This window comes from Canis aureus, chromosome 5 (genome assembly GCF_053574225.1).
Source record: "Canis aureus isolate CA01 chromosome 5, VMU_Caureus_v.1.0, whole genome shotgun sequence".
Taxonomy (NCBI): Eukaryota; Metazoa; Chordata; class Mammalia; order Carnivora; family Canidae; genus Canis; species Canis aureus.
The window spans coordinates 2,639,641-2,659,716 of record NC_135615.1 but is presented as its reverse complement, the minus strand read 5'-3'; the positions used below and the strand labels follow the sequence as shown (position 1 = coordinate 2,659,716).

Sequence of the window (20,076 nt, the reverse complement as noted above, 5' to 3'; positions counted from 1 at the left end):
GATTTCTTGTCTCTTGCTGCATTAAGGATCTTCTCTTATCTTTGGAATTTGCAAGCTTCACTATTAAATGTCGAGGTGTTGAACGGTTTTTACTGATTTTGGGGGGGTGGGGGGATCTCTCTATCTCCTGGATCTGAATGCCTGTTTCCCTTCCCAGATTAGGAAAGTTTTCAGCTATGATTTGTTCAAATACATATTCTGGCCCTCTGGCCCTTCGGTGCCCTCGGGAACCCCAATTAAACGTAGGTTTTTCTTCCTCAGGCTGTCGTTTATTTCCCTTAATCTATCCTCATGGTCTTTTGTTTGTCTCTTTCTTCTTCAATTTCCCTCTTTGACATCAACATGTCTTCTATGTCACTCACTTGTTCTTCCACCTCGTTAACCCTCGTCGTTAGGACTTCTAGTTTGGATTGCATCTCATTCAATTGATTTTTAATTTCTACCTGATTAGATCTAAATTCTGCAGTCATGAAGTCTCTTGAGTCCTTTATACTTTTTTCTAGAGCCACCAGTAGCTGTATAATAGTTGCTTCTTAGTTGGCTTTCTGACATTGAATTGTAATCCAAATTTTGTAACTCTGTGGGAGAGAGGACTGTTTCTGATTCTTTCTTTTGAGGTGAGGTTTTCCTTCTAGTCATTTTGCTCAGTGCAGAGTGGCCAAACAAGTTGTTTTGGGAAAAGGAGAAAAAGAGAGGAGTGAAAGAAGGAAAGAAAAGAGGAAAAGAAAAAAAAAGGAAGAAAAGAAGAAAAAGAGAAAGAAAGGGAAAAAACGGGTGGGGGAAGCAAACAGAAATCAAAAAGAAAAACAAAACAAAACAAAACACACGGGTGAGTATCTTCTAATTCTGTATACTTTAAGCCCCTTGACTTCCCCTGGAACTTGTCCGTCTAGCGGGTCTTCTGGGGGAGGGGCCTGTTGTGCTGATTTTCAGGTGTTAGCACTTGGGGGAGCTGCTCTGCCCCCTGCCTGGTGCAGGGCTCAGTGGGGGTTGTTTACCCCGTGAGGCCCCAGGCGGAACAACCACAGTGGCGGGGCCAGCTCTGGAGCCCTGGAGTCAGCTCCTGCAGTAGCTCCAGAGCTCTCGGTCTGCAGGGCCTGGAGGTTCCGGGCCGGGCCGCTGATCTGCTCAGCTCAGGGCAGGAGCGTCCTCGCTGTCCTGGGCCCTCCTGACCTCTGCCTGTCCCGGGGGAGGCCGGATCCTGGGCTGTGTCCCGGTGCCCTGTGCTCCCGGGCCTGCACTGTTGGATTTGCGCTCCCGTCCCGCAGCGCCCTCCGCGGAGCCGCCCCCGAGCCCCCCCCGAGCTGCTCCCGCCCCGCAGCCCCCTCTGCGGAGCCGCCCCCGAGCCCCCCGGAGCTGCTCCCGCCCCTCAGCCCCCTCTGCGGAGCCACCCCCGAGCCCCCCGAGCTGCTCCCGCCCCGCAGCCCCCTCCCCGGAGCCGCCCCCGAGCCCCCCGAGCCCCCCGAGCTGCTCCCGCCCCGCAGCCCCCTCCGCGGAGCCGCCCCCGAGCCCCCCGAGCCCCCCGAGCTGCTCCCGCCCCGCAGCCCCCTCCGCGGAGCCGCCCCCGAGCCCCACCGAGCTGCTCCGGGTCCCGCCGTGCGCGCTGCAGCCCTTAGGGAGCTCGGCGCACTCTCCCGGGGCGCAGGTGTCTGTTAGTGTCCCCGGAGCCCGAGGGCATCCCCGCCCTCCTGGGTCCTGCTCCACCTCCCTGGAGCCCCTTTCCCCCGGGAAGGTCGGTGCAGCTCCTGCTCCTCCGGGACGGGGCTCTCCTGTCCTGGGGACACTCGCCCCGGCCTCAGCCCGGCTCCTCGCGGGCTCCTCCCCCTCGGAGGCCTTTTGTTCCTTTATTTCTTTTTCCCCCGTCTTCCTACCTTGATAGAAGCCGAACTCTCCTCACTGTAGCATTCCAGCTGGACTCTCTTTAATTCTCAGGCCAAATTCGTAGATTTTCAGGTGATTTGAAGGTTATCTAGGTAATTTGGTGGGCACAGGTGACTTGGGGACCCTACTCTTCCGCCGTCTTGCCCCTCCTATCACATTTTTTAAATACAAGTTTTGTGTTACGACTCTTCTAATTGATGTAAAGGAATTCCGTTTCTAGGTTTTAACATTGAATATTTATTTATATAGTAAAATGGGAAGACAGAGCAGAAAAAGTAACAAATACTTTAAGGTAAAAATAAAGAGAATTTGAAGATATTTAGAAGAGATTTATATTCAGCTCATGGATAGCTTTGTGGTATCAGTGATGTAATAGAATTTTAGAAATGTATATTGACATTTAATTAAATGTCAGAAGATGTATTTTCGATTCTCTTTTTATTCTATTGGAGCAAGGCTGTGTGAATCTGCTGAAATATCCAGGATTCAGTGCCTGTATGAGTTTTTTTCTGTGGAGAATGTTCATGGCTTTATTATCGTAACAGTGGTCTAAAACCAGTATGTCACACAATTCTTGGCACATACTCAGCCCGGGATATGAAAGAATGTAAATGAAACAAGTGATGAACCATAACCTTCTGAGCAGGGCCAAAATTGTTTAATCAGAAGTGAAGGTTGTGGTACTATAAGGAAACCAGAGGCCAGAGGGGTCAGGGATTGCAAGAACATGAACTGGCTCTTACTTGGCATTAATCTACTGTTTCCTAGGCTCAGCCTCTTTCAAACATACTTTTGGCTTGAGAGAATAATGAGATCTGGATCATAGAGTGTTGAAAAGTGGAAAGACTATGACATGGGTAATTGGTATCATTCTTTGAACTAACGTATAAGCCATAATCTCTTTCTCTCTTTTTGTAGGCTGTGGAAAAAGCTTGATTTTCTGGGTTTAAGCACAGGGATTAGGTTAGGGAATGATGCCCAGAGAACTTGTAGTACTTTAGCTACTTGTATTAACTTCTCTACACTTTTCAAAGGGATTGCAAAATAGATATAGTAAGGGATATTAATTCAGCATATATTTATCGGGGTACCTTTTAGGCAGGAGCAGAAGATTAATGAAATAGACCCTTTCACAAGAAAATCAAGAACTATTTATGGAATCCTTATCTGTTAAGCGTATTATTGTAAAGATGAATTTATCTGGTTAATGCCACTTGAACAAATATATGCATGTCTATGCAAGTCATCAGTGGACTAAAAATTAACTTTATTCATATTTTAAAATATTTATCCCTTGTTATTAAAATTATTTTAGTATTGGTGTGAAATAACTAGATCCTACTTGTTCAAATATGTATTGATGTAACCTTTCTGAGAATGTTTTAATATGCCTCCTTTATAGCATTTAAATACTACTTCATGATACTTTCCCAGTTTCTGTGAAACCATGTTGCCTTGAGTTTACTTAACATTCTTTTGTCAGTTCTTCTCAAATATCTTTAAAAGTGGAATTGAAGGCCAGGAAGAGAAACCTGCAATCTCAGCTTTATTCAGGTTAAGGTCCTGATTTTTGTACATGCTCCACATTTGGACTGGGGTTCTTAACTAGACTCATGGCTACAGCTACCACCTACATGCTGTCATTGTTCACTTATATTTCTTTAGCCGTGAACTCCCCTTTGCAAGACAACCTCCCATTTCCAGTTGTCCACTGGGAATTGGGTACTGAATATACGATAGTTTCACCTGAAAATGAAGGCATCATTCTTTCTCCAAAATTCTTTTCCTTGTGCTTGCTCTCTGCCCAGCCACCCAAGCCACAAACCTAGGCATTTTGGGTTGATCCCCTCCTTCATAGTACCAGCCCTAACCATGTACCAAATCCTTTTAAATCAGTTTTGGTTCTGAATTTTTGATAATTATACATTTTACTTCTCTTTTCATTCCACCGACTTTCCATTAGTCTAGGCCCTCATGTCTTCTTCCTTGTTGGTGTAAAGAGCTGTGTTTACCCTTCTAGTCCTTCATAGTCCTTGAAACCTGCAGAGTAAGTGCAAATTAAACTGGTATGCATTCAAGGATGTTCTACAGTTTTCAGGATGAAAGTTCATACAATTTAACTTAATCCCAGTGCCCTTCATCTTCCTCTGTTGGTAATCTCAGTCTCTTGAAGCTGTCTCAAATAATAATAATAGCTGACATTTATTGACTACTTGCTATTTGTGGGAGCTGTTGTGTGTGCAATTTGTCAGGATTAAGTAAGAAAGGCAACAACCCTATCAGGACTGAGACCCGACCCAGAGTGTTGGACCTGCCCTGGATCATACACCTGCTGAATCACCTCTCTGAGCCTCACTCATTTTGGGGAACCAGTTCAAGACTGGCAGCCTCATGGTAATGGAATGAGTGGAGTGCTCAGCAAACACCAGCATAAACGGGACTCTGATTCCACTGTTCTGGGTCACATACGGGGTCCATTCTTGTGCGTGCAAAGTAAGTGAAAGGAAAGCAAGAGGCTTTGGCTATCCTCAGAATATACTTTCAAAATATTTTTTTTTTTTTTTAAATATTTTATTTATTTATTCATGAGAGACAGAGAGAGAGAGGGAGGCAGAGACACAGGCAGAGGGAGAAGCAGGCTCCATGCACCGGGAGCCTGATGTGGGATTCGATCCCGGGTCTCCAGGATCGCGCCCTGGGCCAAAGGCAGGCGCCAAACCGCTGCGCCACCCAGGGATCCCAGAATATACTTTCATAAAAATTGAGGTTTCCAAACTCTTTGAACTCGGCTACCTACATCCATTAGATGGTACTAGATTTTAAAAGATTTGCATTACATTTCAGTATTAAAGCTATTTGTGGATTGGAGAAAATGTTTAACTTGCTATTTCTTTTATCTGTCAAATATGAGGTAGAAAGGATTGACATACAATTAGTATTTTTTCTGTGTTCACTTAAAAAAAACATTGCTAAAACAGGTTATACTAATGAAGAGTTGTTATAAAGAATTTTATTATTTAGTTACTTTTTGAATAAACCTGCCAGTTGATTAAAATGAGCCTAATTTAATCAGCATTGTGTTGCATACTGAAGATAATTTAGGCTAATGTCAAGGACACCTTTATCTCTCCTTTGTAGAAGGTATTGAAATAATGAGTGTAGCAAAAAGGAGTCAGAAAATGTTTGAAGTTTTTCATCTCTGCCTCTGGGTGGGTATTTAAAAATCACACTTATCCTTTTTGCATGCAAATTAATCTGAAAGGCATTTTGTAATGTAACATTATCATTATATTTTACAAAACAAATTCATTGAACTTTGATCTTTTGCTAATATTGGCCTGTGGTTGTCAGAATGAGTAGTGACTTTTTATTATGTATCAGTGTAAACTGAACTTTCATTCAGAACTTTGAACAGAATAGTGGGATTTTTATGCACCTTCATTGGAAAAGAAATCAGTGTTAAACAGCAACTCCCATTTTTTTCTTGCTTGCTTTTCTTCATGCCCTTTTTTTTTTTTTTTTCCCTACATCCCTTTCACTCCCCAGTCTTAATAGAGTCATCTGAATTCCTTTCTTCTTTTACAGCAGTTAAACTCTCCTTTTTCTGATGATGCTCTTAGATGGCAGCTAAGGTATCAGTCGGGGTCTGGTTCAAATCCTGAAGTCAGCAGTTAAGGGATTTCTAACTCCCTAGTGAGTTCCCTATACAAATGCCAAGTTGCCTTGGAAACAAGGCTAGTTATTTGAGTTGGAAATATTATCTTGTCTTTAAATGCCAGAGGGGATCATTTGCTTACCTCTGTTGCCTTCTCTCTAGGTCTAACATTGTGTTGAGATATTTTCTGCCTAAGTACTTCCTAGTACTGATTGATTGACTGGAGCCACAGACAAGTTTTCTTTTCTCCTACTTTTAATTTTAAACATGATTTGAAAAATTTAGAACTAAGGAAGTGATCCTTCAAATTTCTATTTTAGGATGGGAAATTTTCCATTACTGATTGCCAAAAAATAAAGTATTATATATAGTTCACCAGATTTGACTGGCAAGAAATTTTTGTGATGAGTCATTTGTCATATGTTCAACCATGGAATCAGTGATGGCTTGATTAGGCAAAGTATGTGATTGTCTAAGTTCTGTGAGATGGTGTTACTTGATGAAAGACTGACTTTGGCTGATTGCCCCTCTGTGCCTGCAAACACCTGGTATAGACTCCAACACTCCAGTGCTCTATGGTACAAGTTGGTAGGGGCAGGGTACAGTAGCAGCCAGAGGCTTACATTGGACTATACCTTTTCTCCGATGTAATAAACATCTGTATCTTGCTAGTTGTATGGTGGGAGGAGGAGCTGGGGGTGGTGTGGGCTTTTTGAGGCAAGGTTTTCATGTCAGTGGAATAGGCCCTTGCTTAATTTACCTGGTGTGTTGAAGAGCTAAACTAAAAAACACCTTCCTAATCAAAGGGCTCAACCTTGCTTTGGTGGACTCACCAAATGGAGGCAAAATCCGGGTGCACAGAAGAGCAGGGCATGAGCTTTTTAAGACTTCATGATCCTGCACAGTGTAATTATGATGCTGTGTTTCTGGGCTGAGGGATCACATCGGCAGCTTCTCATCCTTTAGCTCCCTGGGTCAGGAGTTGGGGGGATCTGAGCATGGTGACAGACTTGGGAACCAAGGGGGCAATAGCACGCCTTTGTGGGACAAAGGTCATTGTGCTCAGTAAATAAAGCTCAAGTAATATCATGATTGATGCTGTGAGTGTTACATTTCAGAGCAAGACATTGAAACGCTATGTGTGTATGGCTTTGGCTTGTCTCATTATGCCCTATTTCCTCCATGATGTTAGACTTTGATCAATAAAACTTTTTTTTTTTTTAAATTTAGATCCCCAATTTCTGGAATATGGCATTCATAGAAGTTTACTCTTGAGGGAGTCTGTCATTTCCCATTCATTAATGCAGCTATTCCTGAATATTTTTCCTGAATAGCTATTTGTGAATCAATATGTTGTACATACTAATAGTGAAGCATTAAATTGTCTACAGATTAAAGCACCTTGTTGTTGATTCTTATTTCCACATCTTACTCACTTTTAGGAGATATGTGTTGGAAGGTTGGCAGAGCGGCAAGGTAGGGAAGGTATCATAGACGAGGGGCAGCTGCTTCTAAAATCTTAAGCTGTAGAGATCGAAGTTGGGGTGGATTTATAGTTGCTCCTCATGGTACACTGCAGGGCAAGGACTCCTAGCTTCTTGCCATTCCTGGCATAGCCAGTAGGAAAAGTGGCTAGCTTTTAGTGTGCTCCTGTCATTTTAGAGTTAATTTCTAAGCTTTGGGTCTTTTTTTCCCCTCCTGTCAGACAAAATATACTTAATTCTTGAAATGGTGATGAAGTACAGAATTAATCTAGTGAATGTAGCATTTAAAGTTCTTTAATGGCAAGCTTGAGATTCTCCTGTAGTGAGTTAGTTTGCATTGATATAACTTGTATTACTACTATTATAAAACATCCTTGGCTCAAATATATTCTTTTACTATTGTTCTGCTTATTCATCCAGTAAAACAGTAGCTCTTTTTAAATGAGTTTTTTTAATGAACCATGATGGCAAGTAAGGCTCAGAGAATGACTAAGGATCTAGTAGTGTCTCTATGTCATTAAAATAAGTTCAGTCATCAGAAAGTTACAGATTAATTCAGTAGTTTTCCCCATGTCTATATAATAGTTATTATATCATTACATTTGATTCCGAGGATCACATTGCTTCTTTCCCAATTTTAACTACTGTCATCTCTTTGAGAGAAAGCTGTGTGTGTTCATGATAAACATCATAAGAAATGCCACTTCCTCCAATTTGGAGTCAGCCTATCTATGTGTGATTAGCCAATATCAGAGTTATTTTGCTCTATCTTACCGTGCAATCATACTTTTTGTTAACACTTAAACAGTAGTGTAATGTAATTGTAACTTTATGGAGGGGTACAAATGGAACAGTGACACTTGGTGATGAGGATGGGAGGAAGAGGGTTTACATTATATCTGACAAGTGGGTCAGCTAGCTTATGGCTATGGTATTTGCATATTTTCATTGTGGTTTGTAGTCGATATACTAAAGGCTGTTAGTTGAACATTATTCTTAAATTGGGAATCTAATTAGTTTGAAGGCTCAGTGGGTGATCGAGTGTATCATCCCGAGGGACAGCAGAATTAAATCCCAGCTTGGAAATGTAAGCTGGGGAGTGTCCTAGCTAAATATGTTTCACTGTGATTTCCAGATGAAGCATAATACCTTTTTAGGTATCTGTCATTTTCTTAAAGGATGCTATTAGCTCTTGTGAGACAGGTGACCTTTGACTATTGATAGGTAGGGGTGTGTGATGGTGTTGGTCTCCTTGGTTGTTCAGGTAGCACTGGGCATGTCTTGCCCTCCTCTACATGATATGTTGTTTGAAATGGCACTATTAAATATTTATCTCGGGATGCCTGGGTGGCTCAGCGGTTGGGCATCTGCCTTTGGCTCAGCGCATGATCCCAGAGTTCTGGGATCGAGTTCCACATCGGGCTTCCTGCGTGGAGCCTGCTTCTGCGCCCCCCCCCCCCCGTGTCTTTCATGAATAAATAAATAAAATCTTTAAATAATCTCATTAGATTCCCTTCTTACGTGTAGATTACACACTATGCTAACCCATGTAATCATGGTACTACCTGTTAATTTTCCTTTTATAGATATGCTGTAGATTGTTAAGTATGCTTTATGGGAGACAACTGTAAATGAAAGGTTTTTGTTCCTTGTTTTTTTTTTTAAGAAATGGATGAATTCAGGAACCCATGTGCTTGATGTACTTTAACATGTTTTAAAAAGTACATCCCTGAGTGAAAGGGAGGAAAAAGTGAAGTTACTGGTATGTGTGATCCTAACTGTAGAAATTCACAGATTGACCTGTGAGGGAAAATAGGCAGTTATGGAACATGAGAGTTTAGAGTCATATGTTTTGGAACAGTATCCCTTCAGTCATAAAATACATGTGCCTTTAACCACTTGATTTTTCTTACTAGTTTTTAGAAACTTATTGTACTGTGCTGTAGCCCTCACATTTACACTGCATTTTCTTTTTGTCTCATTTATTCTTTGAGGCACATTTGCCCATGAAATCTTCCTGCCATTGCTCAGAGGTATGTGTTGCATGATGCCCTCATTATTTCAGGGCATCATTATCATCATCATCATCATCATCATCATCCTATTGTGTCAGGAAGCACGTTAAGAAATGTGGCAAACACAAATAACTCCCCACTGAAGGCACAATCAAGTGCATTATCTCTTTTGTGTTTCTTGCTGATTTTGTTTTGATTTTATAAACCAATTGATTCAGTGGAGTCTAGCTTACTCACTGAGGCCACTTATGTTCCATAGGTGAAGAGAGTCTCCCAAGCATCTTTAAGTTCCTTGTGGCTTTTAGTATTTTTCCACATGCTTTGGACCTTCTCCAGGGCTACCAAGAGGGCTGCCTTTCTAAAGAATTACAAGTCTTTATTTCAAACAGTTTGGTATATTAATGTTGAGCATGCAGAGGACATTCTTGAGACCCGTTATAATAAGCTTCCTCTGGATGTGTCCAGCCTGTGTAGGAAAGAAATCAACAGAGAAGATGATTCAAGGGCTGTGGCCATGCCATGGCTTCTGAAGCTGTGTGGGGTCTGAGCTAGAGGGTCTTCAGGTCTCACTCAGACAACTACTTAAGTCACCTGCCATTTTCCTTTATGAAGACAGAATCTCCAAGATCTTTTGATTATTTTAAAAAACTCTTCTGATTAAGACTGAGTGATGCTATCACCAGAATAGAATTATTTAAAATTATCTTGGTTTCCCTCAGATATGTTCAGAAAATTTTAGGTCTTGGTGTTAAAGTTATGTTAATTTGGTAAGGTGGATTATTACCTTTAGTTAATCAAGAATGAACAGAATCCTATTCAAAGACTCATAGATGATTATAGTGTGCAGCTTCCCAGGGCTTGCGCTGTCAATATGTTAGATGTTCCAGAGGTAGGAGGTTTGGGAGAAAAAGGATCTTTGAAGTTGGATAGATTTGATTTCTAGTACTCAGATTCATTCTGTACTTACTTATAGTTAAATTCTGGTCATATTAATCTTGGAGTCTTAGTTTTCTTTTTTCTGAAATGAAATATAAAGTCTGCTCCATTTTTGTGTGAGGAGTTAAGGAGAGGATGTAAAACCCCTGCAAGAGAAGTTCATTTTGTGGTTATTGTGATGTTCAGTTTTCTAGCAGGGCTTTTCTTTTTCCTTTTCGTTTCGTTTTGTTTCCTTTCTTTTCCTTTCCTTTCCTTTTTTTTGGTAAAGATTTATTTATTGGGTTGCCTGGGTGGCTCAGTCAGTTAAGTGTCTGACTTCGGCTCAGGTCATGATCTTGGGAGTCCTGGGATGAACCTGATCTGGATTTGATCCCAGGACCTTTAGATTATGACTTGAGCTGAAATTAAGAGTTGGCTGCTTAACCGACTGAGCCACTCAGATGCCCCTGTCAAGACTTCTCCTTTCCTCTTCTTGTTCCCCACCCTGCACCTCTCCCCCCCCCCCCGCGCCTCCCCTTATCCTTGGTGTGTGGAAGAGTTTTGGCCTCAGTCTTCAGTTACTCTTGAAACTGGTCCTCAAATTTACAAAAGTGTGTGTCACCCAGCACAATGTAACTTAATAATAGCTAATGGTAAATGTGCACTTGGGTTCTGAAAGCATATATCTTATCTCTTTGTCACAGCAGCTCTAGGAGGGTAGGCAGTGCTGCTCTATTAGTGCCTACTAGTGCCATAACAAGTTACTACAAATTCATGGCTTAAAGTCTCACAGATTTGTTAATTTACAGTTCTGTAGATACAAGTCGGACAGGAGCCTCACTGGGCTCAAATCAAGGTGGAAGCAGAGCTCTGTTCCTTTCTGGAGGTTCTAGGACAGAATCCATTTCTTTGCTTTCCAGAGGCCCCTTACATTCCTTGGCTCATGACTTCCTTTCTTCATTTTCAAAGCCAGCAATGTAGCATCTCTAACCATTGTCAAATTCTCCCTGACCACAGTTGGGAAAGGTTCTCCACTTTTCCAGATTTGTGTAATTAGATGCCCCCTCCCCCAGGATAATTCAGGATAATCTCTCTAGTGTAAGGTCTTTAATCTGAGTCATAGTTTTAAATTCCTTTTGCCATGGAAGGTTAACATCCACGGGTCTTGGGGTTTGGGCATAGACCCCTTGTGGGTCTTTGATTCTGCCTACCACAGCCACCATTCACTGTTTTACGATGAGGACTGTAAGGCTGAGACATGGTAGAGGGGCCAGTGGATTTACCAACACCCATTGACAGAGTAAGATCAGAGCTATTTTTGGATGGAGAGCTGTTTGATTCTGAATCCTATGCTCTTAGATGCTTTGCTACATACAGCTCTGGGCTCTCAGCACATAATTTTACCCATGAAAGGGGCTACCTATTATCCCAGTGGTTTATAAGTGTTTGCATGTGCTGTTTTAAAAACAGCTTAAAGAAAAGAATATGTTTCAAAGAGTTAAGATGATTTGTCCTGATGTGGGTGAGGAATGTATGGCCAAGTTTGGAGTTTATTTGAATGTGGGTTTATCCTAAATTGTGGGTGTTATCCTAAGTTCAGCATGCCTGTTCTCATGGAGATTTGTTGTATGAATGGATCAGAAGAGAGATTAAGTCATAACTATTGAAAGTAAAAATGAACTTTCAAAGATGATCTACTTCATGGACAGCGGAGAAGATTCCATCTGTTAAAATATGAATATGAGTCATGTTTCACAAATTTAAAAGCAGACATTTCCTTTATTTTTGAAGGGCATGATAGAGATTTTTAATATGTGATTTTTTTTTTTTTTGTGAAGGTCTGGTTTTCTTTTGCTGTGTTACTATGTGCATTCTTGTAGAGTAGATTTTCTAAAATTATATACCCTTCCCAATTTAACACAAAATTACTTCATATCTGCACCTGACACTTAAATTTTGGTTTAAAAGAAAGCTGTGGAAATTGTATGTTATTGGCATATTGCAAATCACCAACTGTGATTCTGCCACTGAAATTCAAACAGCATTTGTTCGTGACACAGTCCAGATTTCATAATACTTGTATTTTCTAAAAAATGCTGGAGATAATTATTGAAACTAATATACATGTGTAAGTTCTTCCATGTGTGGCATTTAAATACTTGTTCTTTGCAATTTGCAATCTCCATTCTCATTTTGCAGAAAGGACTAGATTCTTGAGAGAACACCCCATTGTAAAAAGCTAATAACAAAACTTGAATTTCATTTGCTTCCAATTAAACACCGAATGTCAGAACTTAGTATCTTCAAAATGCATATTAAGCCATGCACCTTGTGAGAAGTCTGATGATATTAAAATCAAGTGTGGAAATTCAAAATCTCAGTGAAGAGCTAGAGATGGATATTGATAGTTTATCAGGGTTACCAGGGCACCTTGACCTTTAGTTTCATTTCCCAAATTGAAAATTGCCAATTGGATGTTCCTGGATGGATGAGCATTCAGGGGGCAGGATTATTAGATGTTGGCCTATGGGCCAAATTTGGTCCATTGCCTGCTTGTAAATAAAGTTTTATTTAAACTTAGTTATGCTCAGTTATTTGTATATTGCCACTGGCTATTTTTGTGCTACAGTGGCAGAGTAGAATAGTCGTGACAGAAGCTGCAAGGATTGCACAGCTCCAAAGACATTTACTATTTGGACCCATCAGAAGTTTGCTGACCCCTGATCTAGCAGAATGTCTGTGTTAATAATTCTGGGAGATTCTTGCCAGTCAATGTCAGATAAACAGACTGATTTTTATTTCTGTATTTGGAAGCTTCTGTGTGTACATGCAAACACCTTTCTGTTTTTTATAACTGCTAAGGATTTCTTTTCCTACTTATGTTGCTTATTATAAGGTTGAGTGATCCTACTTTAATTTCTTCTTACTACTTAACTTCCCTCCATGTTGTTTAATCAGCTAATTATATATGATGCCACAACACGGTTCTGAGCTTCTTGTTTGTCTTCATGTCTCTATGAATTTATGATGGTTTTCTCTCTTGTCTTATGAGTTGATTGGCAATATATGGAAATAACATTTGTTCAAAATGACAAAACTGTCTACAAAATGAGGATTGTAATTATAAATACTTCTCATGTTCTGTAAATTTATCATACCGTCCTTTAACTGATAGGACTATTAGTATTGGAAATGCTTAGATGGGAGGAAGGTAGGAGTGGGTGTTTTTGGGTTAGACATGTTTCTGCTTCCTTGGAATGCCAAGCTTAGTTTACTAGGCAGAGGGTTGTAGTGTGAATGAATAAGGTGGGCTGTCCCTTAAACTTTATTACTCGGAGATTTTAAAGTGCTGCCATGGTTTAGGTATAAGAAAAAATAGATTGGATTTTAATTCTCATGGTATTTTGTAATGCTAATATGAAGTTCTAATTTTGAGATAATTTTATACTTGAGAAAGGTTGCAAAACTAGCAGAGACTATTTCCACATTCCCTTCATCCACTTCTAATGTAGAATCTGACATAACTCTGGGACAATTATCAAAGATAGGAAACTAGTAACATTGAGTCAATACCGTTAACTAATCTACATCATTTGAATTCTGCCTCTTTTCCACCAATGTCCTTTTTTTAGTCCAGGATCCAGGCAAGAATTTCACATTGCATGCAGTTGTTTCTCCTCTGTCTCTTCTAATTTACACATTTCATCAGCCTTTCTTTTGCTTTCATGACTTTAATATTTTTAAAGAATGTGAGTTATTTTATAGGATGTCCCTTGATTTGGATTTGTCTCATGTTTTCTCGTGGTTAGATTAAAGATACACATTTTTAGCAGGAATACCACAGAAGTAATTTTTTGTTCTCCATGCATTTTTTTCAGAGGGTGATATGACTCATTACTGGTAATGTTAACCTTGGTAAAGTAGTTTCTGCCAAGTTTTTCCCCTGTAAAGACACCATTTTTCTCTTTTTAATTAAAAAATATTTTGTGGGGAGATACTTTGAGATATGCAAATACCCTGTTTCTCATCATATTTTCACCAGTAATTTTTAGCTTCCATTGGTGGTCTTGCCTACAGCAGTTAGTACTGTGGAGATTGCTTGGTAATGACTTCTGTTTCCATCATTCCTTCTCTCTCTCTTTTTTTAAAAAGATTTATTTATTTATTTATGGTAGAGAGAGAGAGAGAGAGAGAGAGAGGCAGTGACACAGGAGGAGGGAGAAGTAGGCTCCATGCCGGGAGCCTGATGTCGGACTCAATCCCAGGACTCCAGGATCCTGCCCTGGGCCAAAGGCAGGCGCCAAACCGCTGAGCCACCCAAGGATCCCCCCTTCTCTTTTTATTAATGGGAATGCTACAGTATGAAAGAGCTATCCATTTCCACTTTTAATTATTTCTTCAATTATTGATTTGTATCATTATGGACTCAAAATATTTGTTTGTTTTTAGACTAAAATCCAGTTGTATAGTTATTTACTTGTTAATGAGTTGTCACAACTTTGGCCATTGGGAGTTCCTTCTGGTTGGCACCTGATTCCCTTTGATGTGCCTCTTTCAGTTTTGAGTACTCTTTGGTTTTTGTTTGGCATTACAGGTGTTCCAAGCCCATCATATATTTTCTCTGCCCCACCTCTGGAATTAATCATTCTTCTAAGGAGTGCTACTTCATTTATTGGAAAATGGTATCAGAAACCCAAGATCTGAGCACTTGCATTCCTTCATACTGTGTGCGGTTGCTTCTAGGACCTCTCAGTGGGGAGAGCTAAGAATCATATATTCATTAACATTCATACATCCCTTTTTATCTGTCTACCTACCTACCCACTTATAAAAAAAACACATGTTCATATTGATGCCTCTAATTTTAATCTAGTATCACAGTTTTTTTCCTTATTTGTAACTTATGTTTCTGGTAATAAGAATTTAGACTCTCAGTATCCAAAATATTTTTCTTTTTCATTGATTCCTGGGGTGTGTCTCTGTGTATGTGTATATGTATAGTAGTGTGAGGATTTCTAAACTATACACTTGTGAGAAACAAATTTATGTGAAAGTTCTTTTTGTCTATAGCCTTACATTAAACAGTGAACATAGTTTTCCAAAATTATTTAATTCTTTTCTTCCCCGCCAACCTCCCCCTTTTTTTTTTTTTCCAATCCTGTTCTTACAATCCTGGGAGACAACCGTATCTTTTATCCTTCTTATATTTCTTATGCATAAATGGGTAGATGTGTATAATTTTTAATACTCCTTCCTCCTATGTGAAAGGTACCTTAAGTCTTTTGTTGTATATGTGATACTATAGATCATATATATGCAATATATACAGAAATGCATTTTCTTTTCCACTTAATATGTCACTTACAAAAAGATTTATTTATTTATTTTTAAGACATTTTATTTATTTATTCATGAAAGACACAAAGAAAGAAGCAGAGACGTAGGCAGAAGAAGCAGGCTCCCCATAAGGATCCCAATGTGGGACTCGATCCCGTATCCCAGAATCATGCCCTGAGCCAAAGGCAGATATTCAACCACTGAGCCACCCAGGCGTCCCTACAAAAAGATTTAAATCTACCCTGACTCCCTTAGTGTTCTGTTATAGAAAACCATTTTATTATTTTTCACCATTAGAATTTTGGATATGAAATGTACAACTTGGAAATATAAAAGTAAAGCATCAAAACTCAGGGGAAGACTATTTCTTTGAATTTTTGCTTCCTTAGACATAATATTCCTGATTGCTTAAATGTCAGTATTTTTCCTCTGTAGATTTATGTCAAATACAGTGTAACTTTTTGGTAGCAATTTTATTTTTTCACTTTATTTTTAATTTAATTTTATTTAAATTCAATTCGTTAATGTCTAGTGTATTCTTAGCTTCAGAGGTAAAGTTCAGTAATTCATCTGTTTGATAGCAATTTTATTTTATTTTATTTTTTATTTTTTTATAGCAATTTTAAATGGCTTTGTTTATAAATGCAAATTTACCTTTCCTTTCTAGCTGGTAGCAGTGTTTGATGAGCAAGATCCACATCATGGAGGTGATGGCACCAGTGCCAGCTCCACAGGTACCCAGAGTCCAGAGATATTTGGCAGTGAGCTTGGCACCAACAATGTTTCAGCCTTTCAGCCTTATCAAGCTACAAGTGAAATTGAGGTCACACCTTCAGTTCTTCGTGCAAGTAAGTGAAAGCTCTTTCTTCTCTGCATGTTTCATCTTAATTTACAGGAATGCCAACTCTTGTTATCCAGCCATGCTCCCGTGAATGGAATTCATTATCTGTTTTTATCAAAAATTGATTAAGTTTAGAACCTGTGCAAATGTCTTTTGCTGGAGAGGTAGGCAAGATTCTTCACATTTTAATATACTGGGCTTACTTTACTTTAGACTAGTAGACTTTTAATTGCTCACTAAAGGTAACTAAGGATAATAGGTAAAGTTACATTCCCTGGTTTTTCTTGCCGTGTTTTTCATCTGAATGCTAGATCAAATAGTAAGTCAAAGGCCTTCACACTGAACCAAAACATAGCGTATCTGATTGATAATCAACTTGGATACAACCATTACTTGAACTTTATCTGAAGAGAAGGTGATGAAGAGACCTCAGCCAGAATTATCATCAGAGATCTGGAAAGCTGCGATTAGGATACCATCAAAAGGAGAGAAAATACAGAAGCCTAGAAATCTGGGTTCATCAAGTACTCAAGTTCTAGGACACTTGCCTGAAGAATTCTGTCAGCCGTTACTGGCAGGTTTACGGAAGAGTGAAGAGCTTTTGCTAAAAATATAGTGTTTACAATTGTGTTTGTAATTGTCTAATCTTATAATTGAGCAGTGTTTAAGAATAAGAAGATCCATTTCAAGAAAACTGTGAGTCAAAAATCATTTATCTTTTAGTCAAACCTATTTAGAAACATTGCAGTCTTTCAAGTTGAATGTGATTTTACTGATAGCAGTAGATCTTCATATACAATAGGTAATAATATAAACAATAGTCTATAATAATATACAAAGTCCCATATAGAATAGTTAGATAGTATTTAGAATATGGTTTATTTATTTACTTTTAATATTTTGTTAGAGAGAGAGAGAGAGAGAGAGAAAGAGAGAACATGAACAGGGAGGAGGGCAGAGGGAGAGGGAGAAGCAGACTTTCCACTGAGCTGGGAGCCCAACTCAGGGTTAGATCCCAGTACCAGCTGAAGGCAGGCACTTAAGTGACTGAACCACCTAGTGCCCTGAATATAGTTTATTCTTATAAAATTAGGTTTGATTATACACATATACAAACATATTTTAGACCAATTTTGTAGAAATAGTATTTGATTATATATGCATATGCTCTTTTAAAAATCTTATCTTGGAGTTACTTTGGGTAATGTTTTTCAAAATGTGAGGTGCGTACCATCTGGTATGCAAGGTAGTATGTAAGTGGTACACTAATTACTTTATTGTATACAGCTCAGTTAGCCCATGCTTTAATAATTATCTTCTTTGAATAAACTCCTTTATAAAATGTGGATTGCCTAAATGTGATTTAAAGTAAGTTTTAATTAAATAATAGTACAGGTGTTCAGGTACCTGATATTTGGCAAGTAGTGTTCTTATGTGAAAAGTTATACTCTTATTGTATATAAATAAATACAGAGCTTTTTTTGGCGTGTTATTATACTAGTTTTTAATTTGTGTTTTATAAAGGATGCACCTTTAATTTAGCTGCACCTTAACAAAGTGTTACAGGAAAGGTAATGCTATCTTTATGTTAAGAATTTGAATTTCATCACTTTGTGTCTTTTGCTCTAGATGCATCAACATTTAACTGACTGAACCACCACCCACATTTGGCTGGTCCTGTGTGTTAAAATTTAAATGCTGTTGTCAACACAAAATATCTCTTTTACCTTGTTTTTATTGAGCAAAGGAACTTATATTTGAAGCACTGTGTTGTAGCCATCAGTGGGAGAATATGTAAATACTACTTTCTAGTTCTGATTTTTATATGCTAAGTTTATTTAGATTTTATGGCTTTGGCAGCCATTGGGTAAGTTTATGGTAAGCATTTACCAAATACAGGGTTTGGTGACTATGTAAAAGTTACCCATTATATACGAGTCCCCTATCTATTAAGATGGTTTTTCATACTATTTTAATACCACTGATTCAGACATAATACAGGGTTGGAGTATGCTGGGCCAAGCATTGTGATACACGATGAGTAAATTGGTAAAGATAGGGGATACTATGAGCACCTGATTAAGGCATCAAGATGGTGGGAAACAATACAAGACAAATGACTCAGGTTCGACCCAGAGGTCAAGCACAAGGTAGGGGAAACAAGAGGAGAGGAAACACAGATTAATAGAGACTTAAGAGATATAACATCCACTTGTAATTTGTGAATCTTGTTTGAATCCTGATTTAAATGAAACAGCAACAAAAGAATAGTAGTCATATCTGATTGGTGAGTTGACCACTGATTATTTGATATTAAGAAATTATTTATTTCTTTTTAGGTTTGCTTGTTATTGAAATTATTTTTTTTTTAAATATTTTTTTCTTTATTTATTTATGATAGTCACAGAGAGAGAGAGAGAGAGAGAGGCAGAGACATAGGCAGAGGGAGAAGCAGGCTCCATGCACCGGGAGCCCGACGTGGGATTCGATCCCAGGTCTCCAGGATCGCGCCCTGGGCCAAAGGCAGGCCCAAACCACTGCGCCACACAGGGATCCCTGAAATTATTTTCTAAAAAGTGTTTATCTTTTTGTAATACATAATGAAATAGTTATGGTTGGATATGATATATCTGGAATTTGCTTCAAAGTCGACAGGCTGGGATTGGGGAATGGGTAGCTGAGTGGCTATGTGGGGATTCAGTATACTATTCTATTTTTATATGTGTTTAAAATTACTCTTAAGAAAGGTTTGTGTGTATGTGTGTGTGTGTCTAAAGGAAGTACATACATGAGGCACTTATTTAACACTTTTCAAAGTTTACTTAATTCCTGTTTCTCTTGAGCTTTGTTTCATTTAATAGAACTCCCGAGTTTTTTTTTTTTTTTAAATTTTTATTTATTTATGATAGTCACAGAGAGAGAGAGAGAGAGAGAGAGAGAGGCAGAGACACAGGCAGAGGGAGAAGCAGGCTCCATGCACCAGGAGCCCGACGTGGGATTCGATCCCGGGTCTCCAGGATCGTGCCCTGGGCCAAAGGCAGGTGCCAAACCGCTGCGCCACCCAGGGATCCCGAACTCCGAGTTTTAACCTAATGTATTTTTAGGCCTGAATATCTTTTATTGGCCATCTTTTCAAGTTTCTCTGAAACAAAGAAAATACATCCACATAAAATGCAAATATACTGGTGGGTCATTATTAGTACCTAATTGATCAAAGTAGCATAAATATGCAATGTAAAAAAATTTGCCTGTTAATGTGGAAATAAATGAGAACATCCAAATGAGAACAAACTCTTTATTTAGAGCTTGCCATAGCAGGGGACTCAGCTAACATCACTTGTATTTGGCAGGAAGAGAAGTAGGAAGGCTTTATAGTAAAACAAAGGGGAGGCCTTAGATGTGCCCTGACTGGTAGCTGTTGGCATAGAGTAACTGTAGGTCGGCTACCAAGAAGCAGAATATCCTTTGTGATTGGTTAAGGGTGCATGTTTGGCTTTTTCTGCTGTTCCTAAGTTGAAAGCAGACTCAAAGATTAGAGAAGCTGTCAATTATTAATCAGGTCCTAGCTAGTTTGTGCCATAGCAGAGGTTATTGCTTGGGTTCCTGAACTGGTTGCTACAGATAGTCTGATTTCCTGGACTGATTCCTCTAGGTAGCGGATTGGCTCATTAGGTTGGTTTCTGCAGACTGTAGGTTAGATTTTCATTTTTACGTATAAAATGGCTGTTGTTCATTTTTATTTATTTATTTTTTGAGAGAGCGTGTGTGTGACTGGGATGGGGGAGGGGCCGATGGAGGGTGAGGGTAGAGAGAGAGAATCTCTTAATCAGGCTCCATGCTGGGCACTCCATTTCACGACCCTGAAATTGGGACCAGAACTAAAATCGACTGAGCTACCCAGGCACCCCAGAAATTATTTTAATTATAAATGTATCCTTTAAATGGCAT

General features: G+C 39.2%; 1 protein-coding gene across 26 annotated transcripts in view; it reads left to right on the top strand.

Moving 5' to 3' along the window:
* The window catches only part of PARD3 (par-3 family cell polarity regulator), a 648,392-nt gene that overhangs the window by 250,253 nt on the left and 378,063 nt on the right, over window positions 1–20,076 (top strand). For all 26 annotated transcript variants that reach the window (XM_077896592.1, XM_077896595.1, XM_077896596.1 and 23 more), the window contains one exon: window positions 15,955–16,135. In XM_077896592.1, coding sequence (XP_077752718.1) covers window positions 15,955–16,135 — 181 coding nt within the window. The remainder of the gene's footprint in view (window positions 1–15,954; window positions 16,136–20,076) is intronic.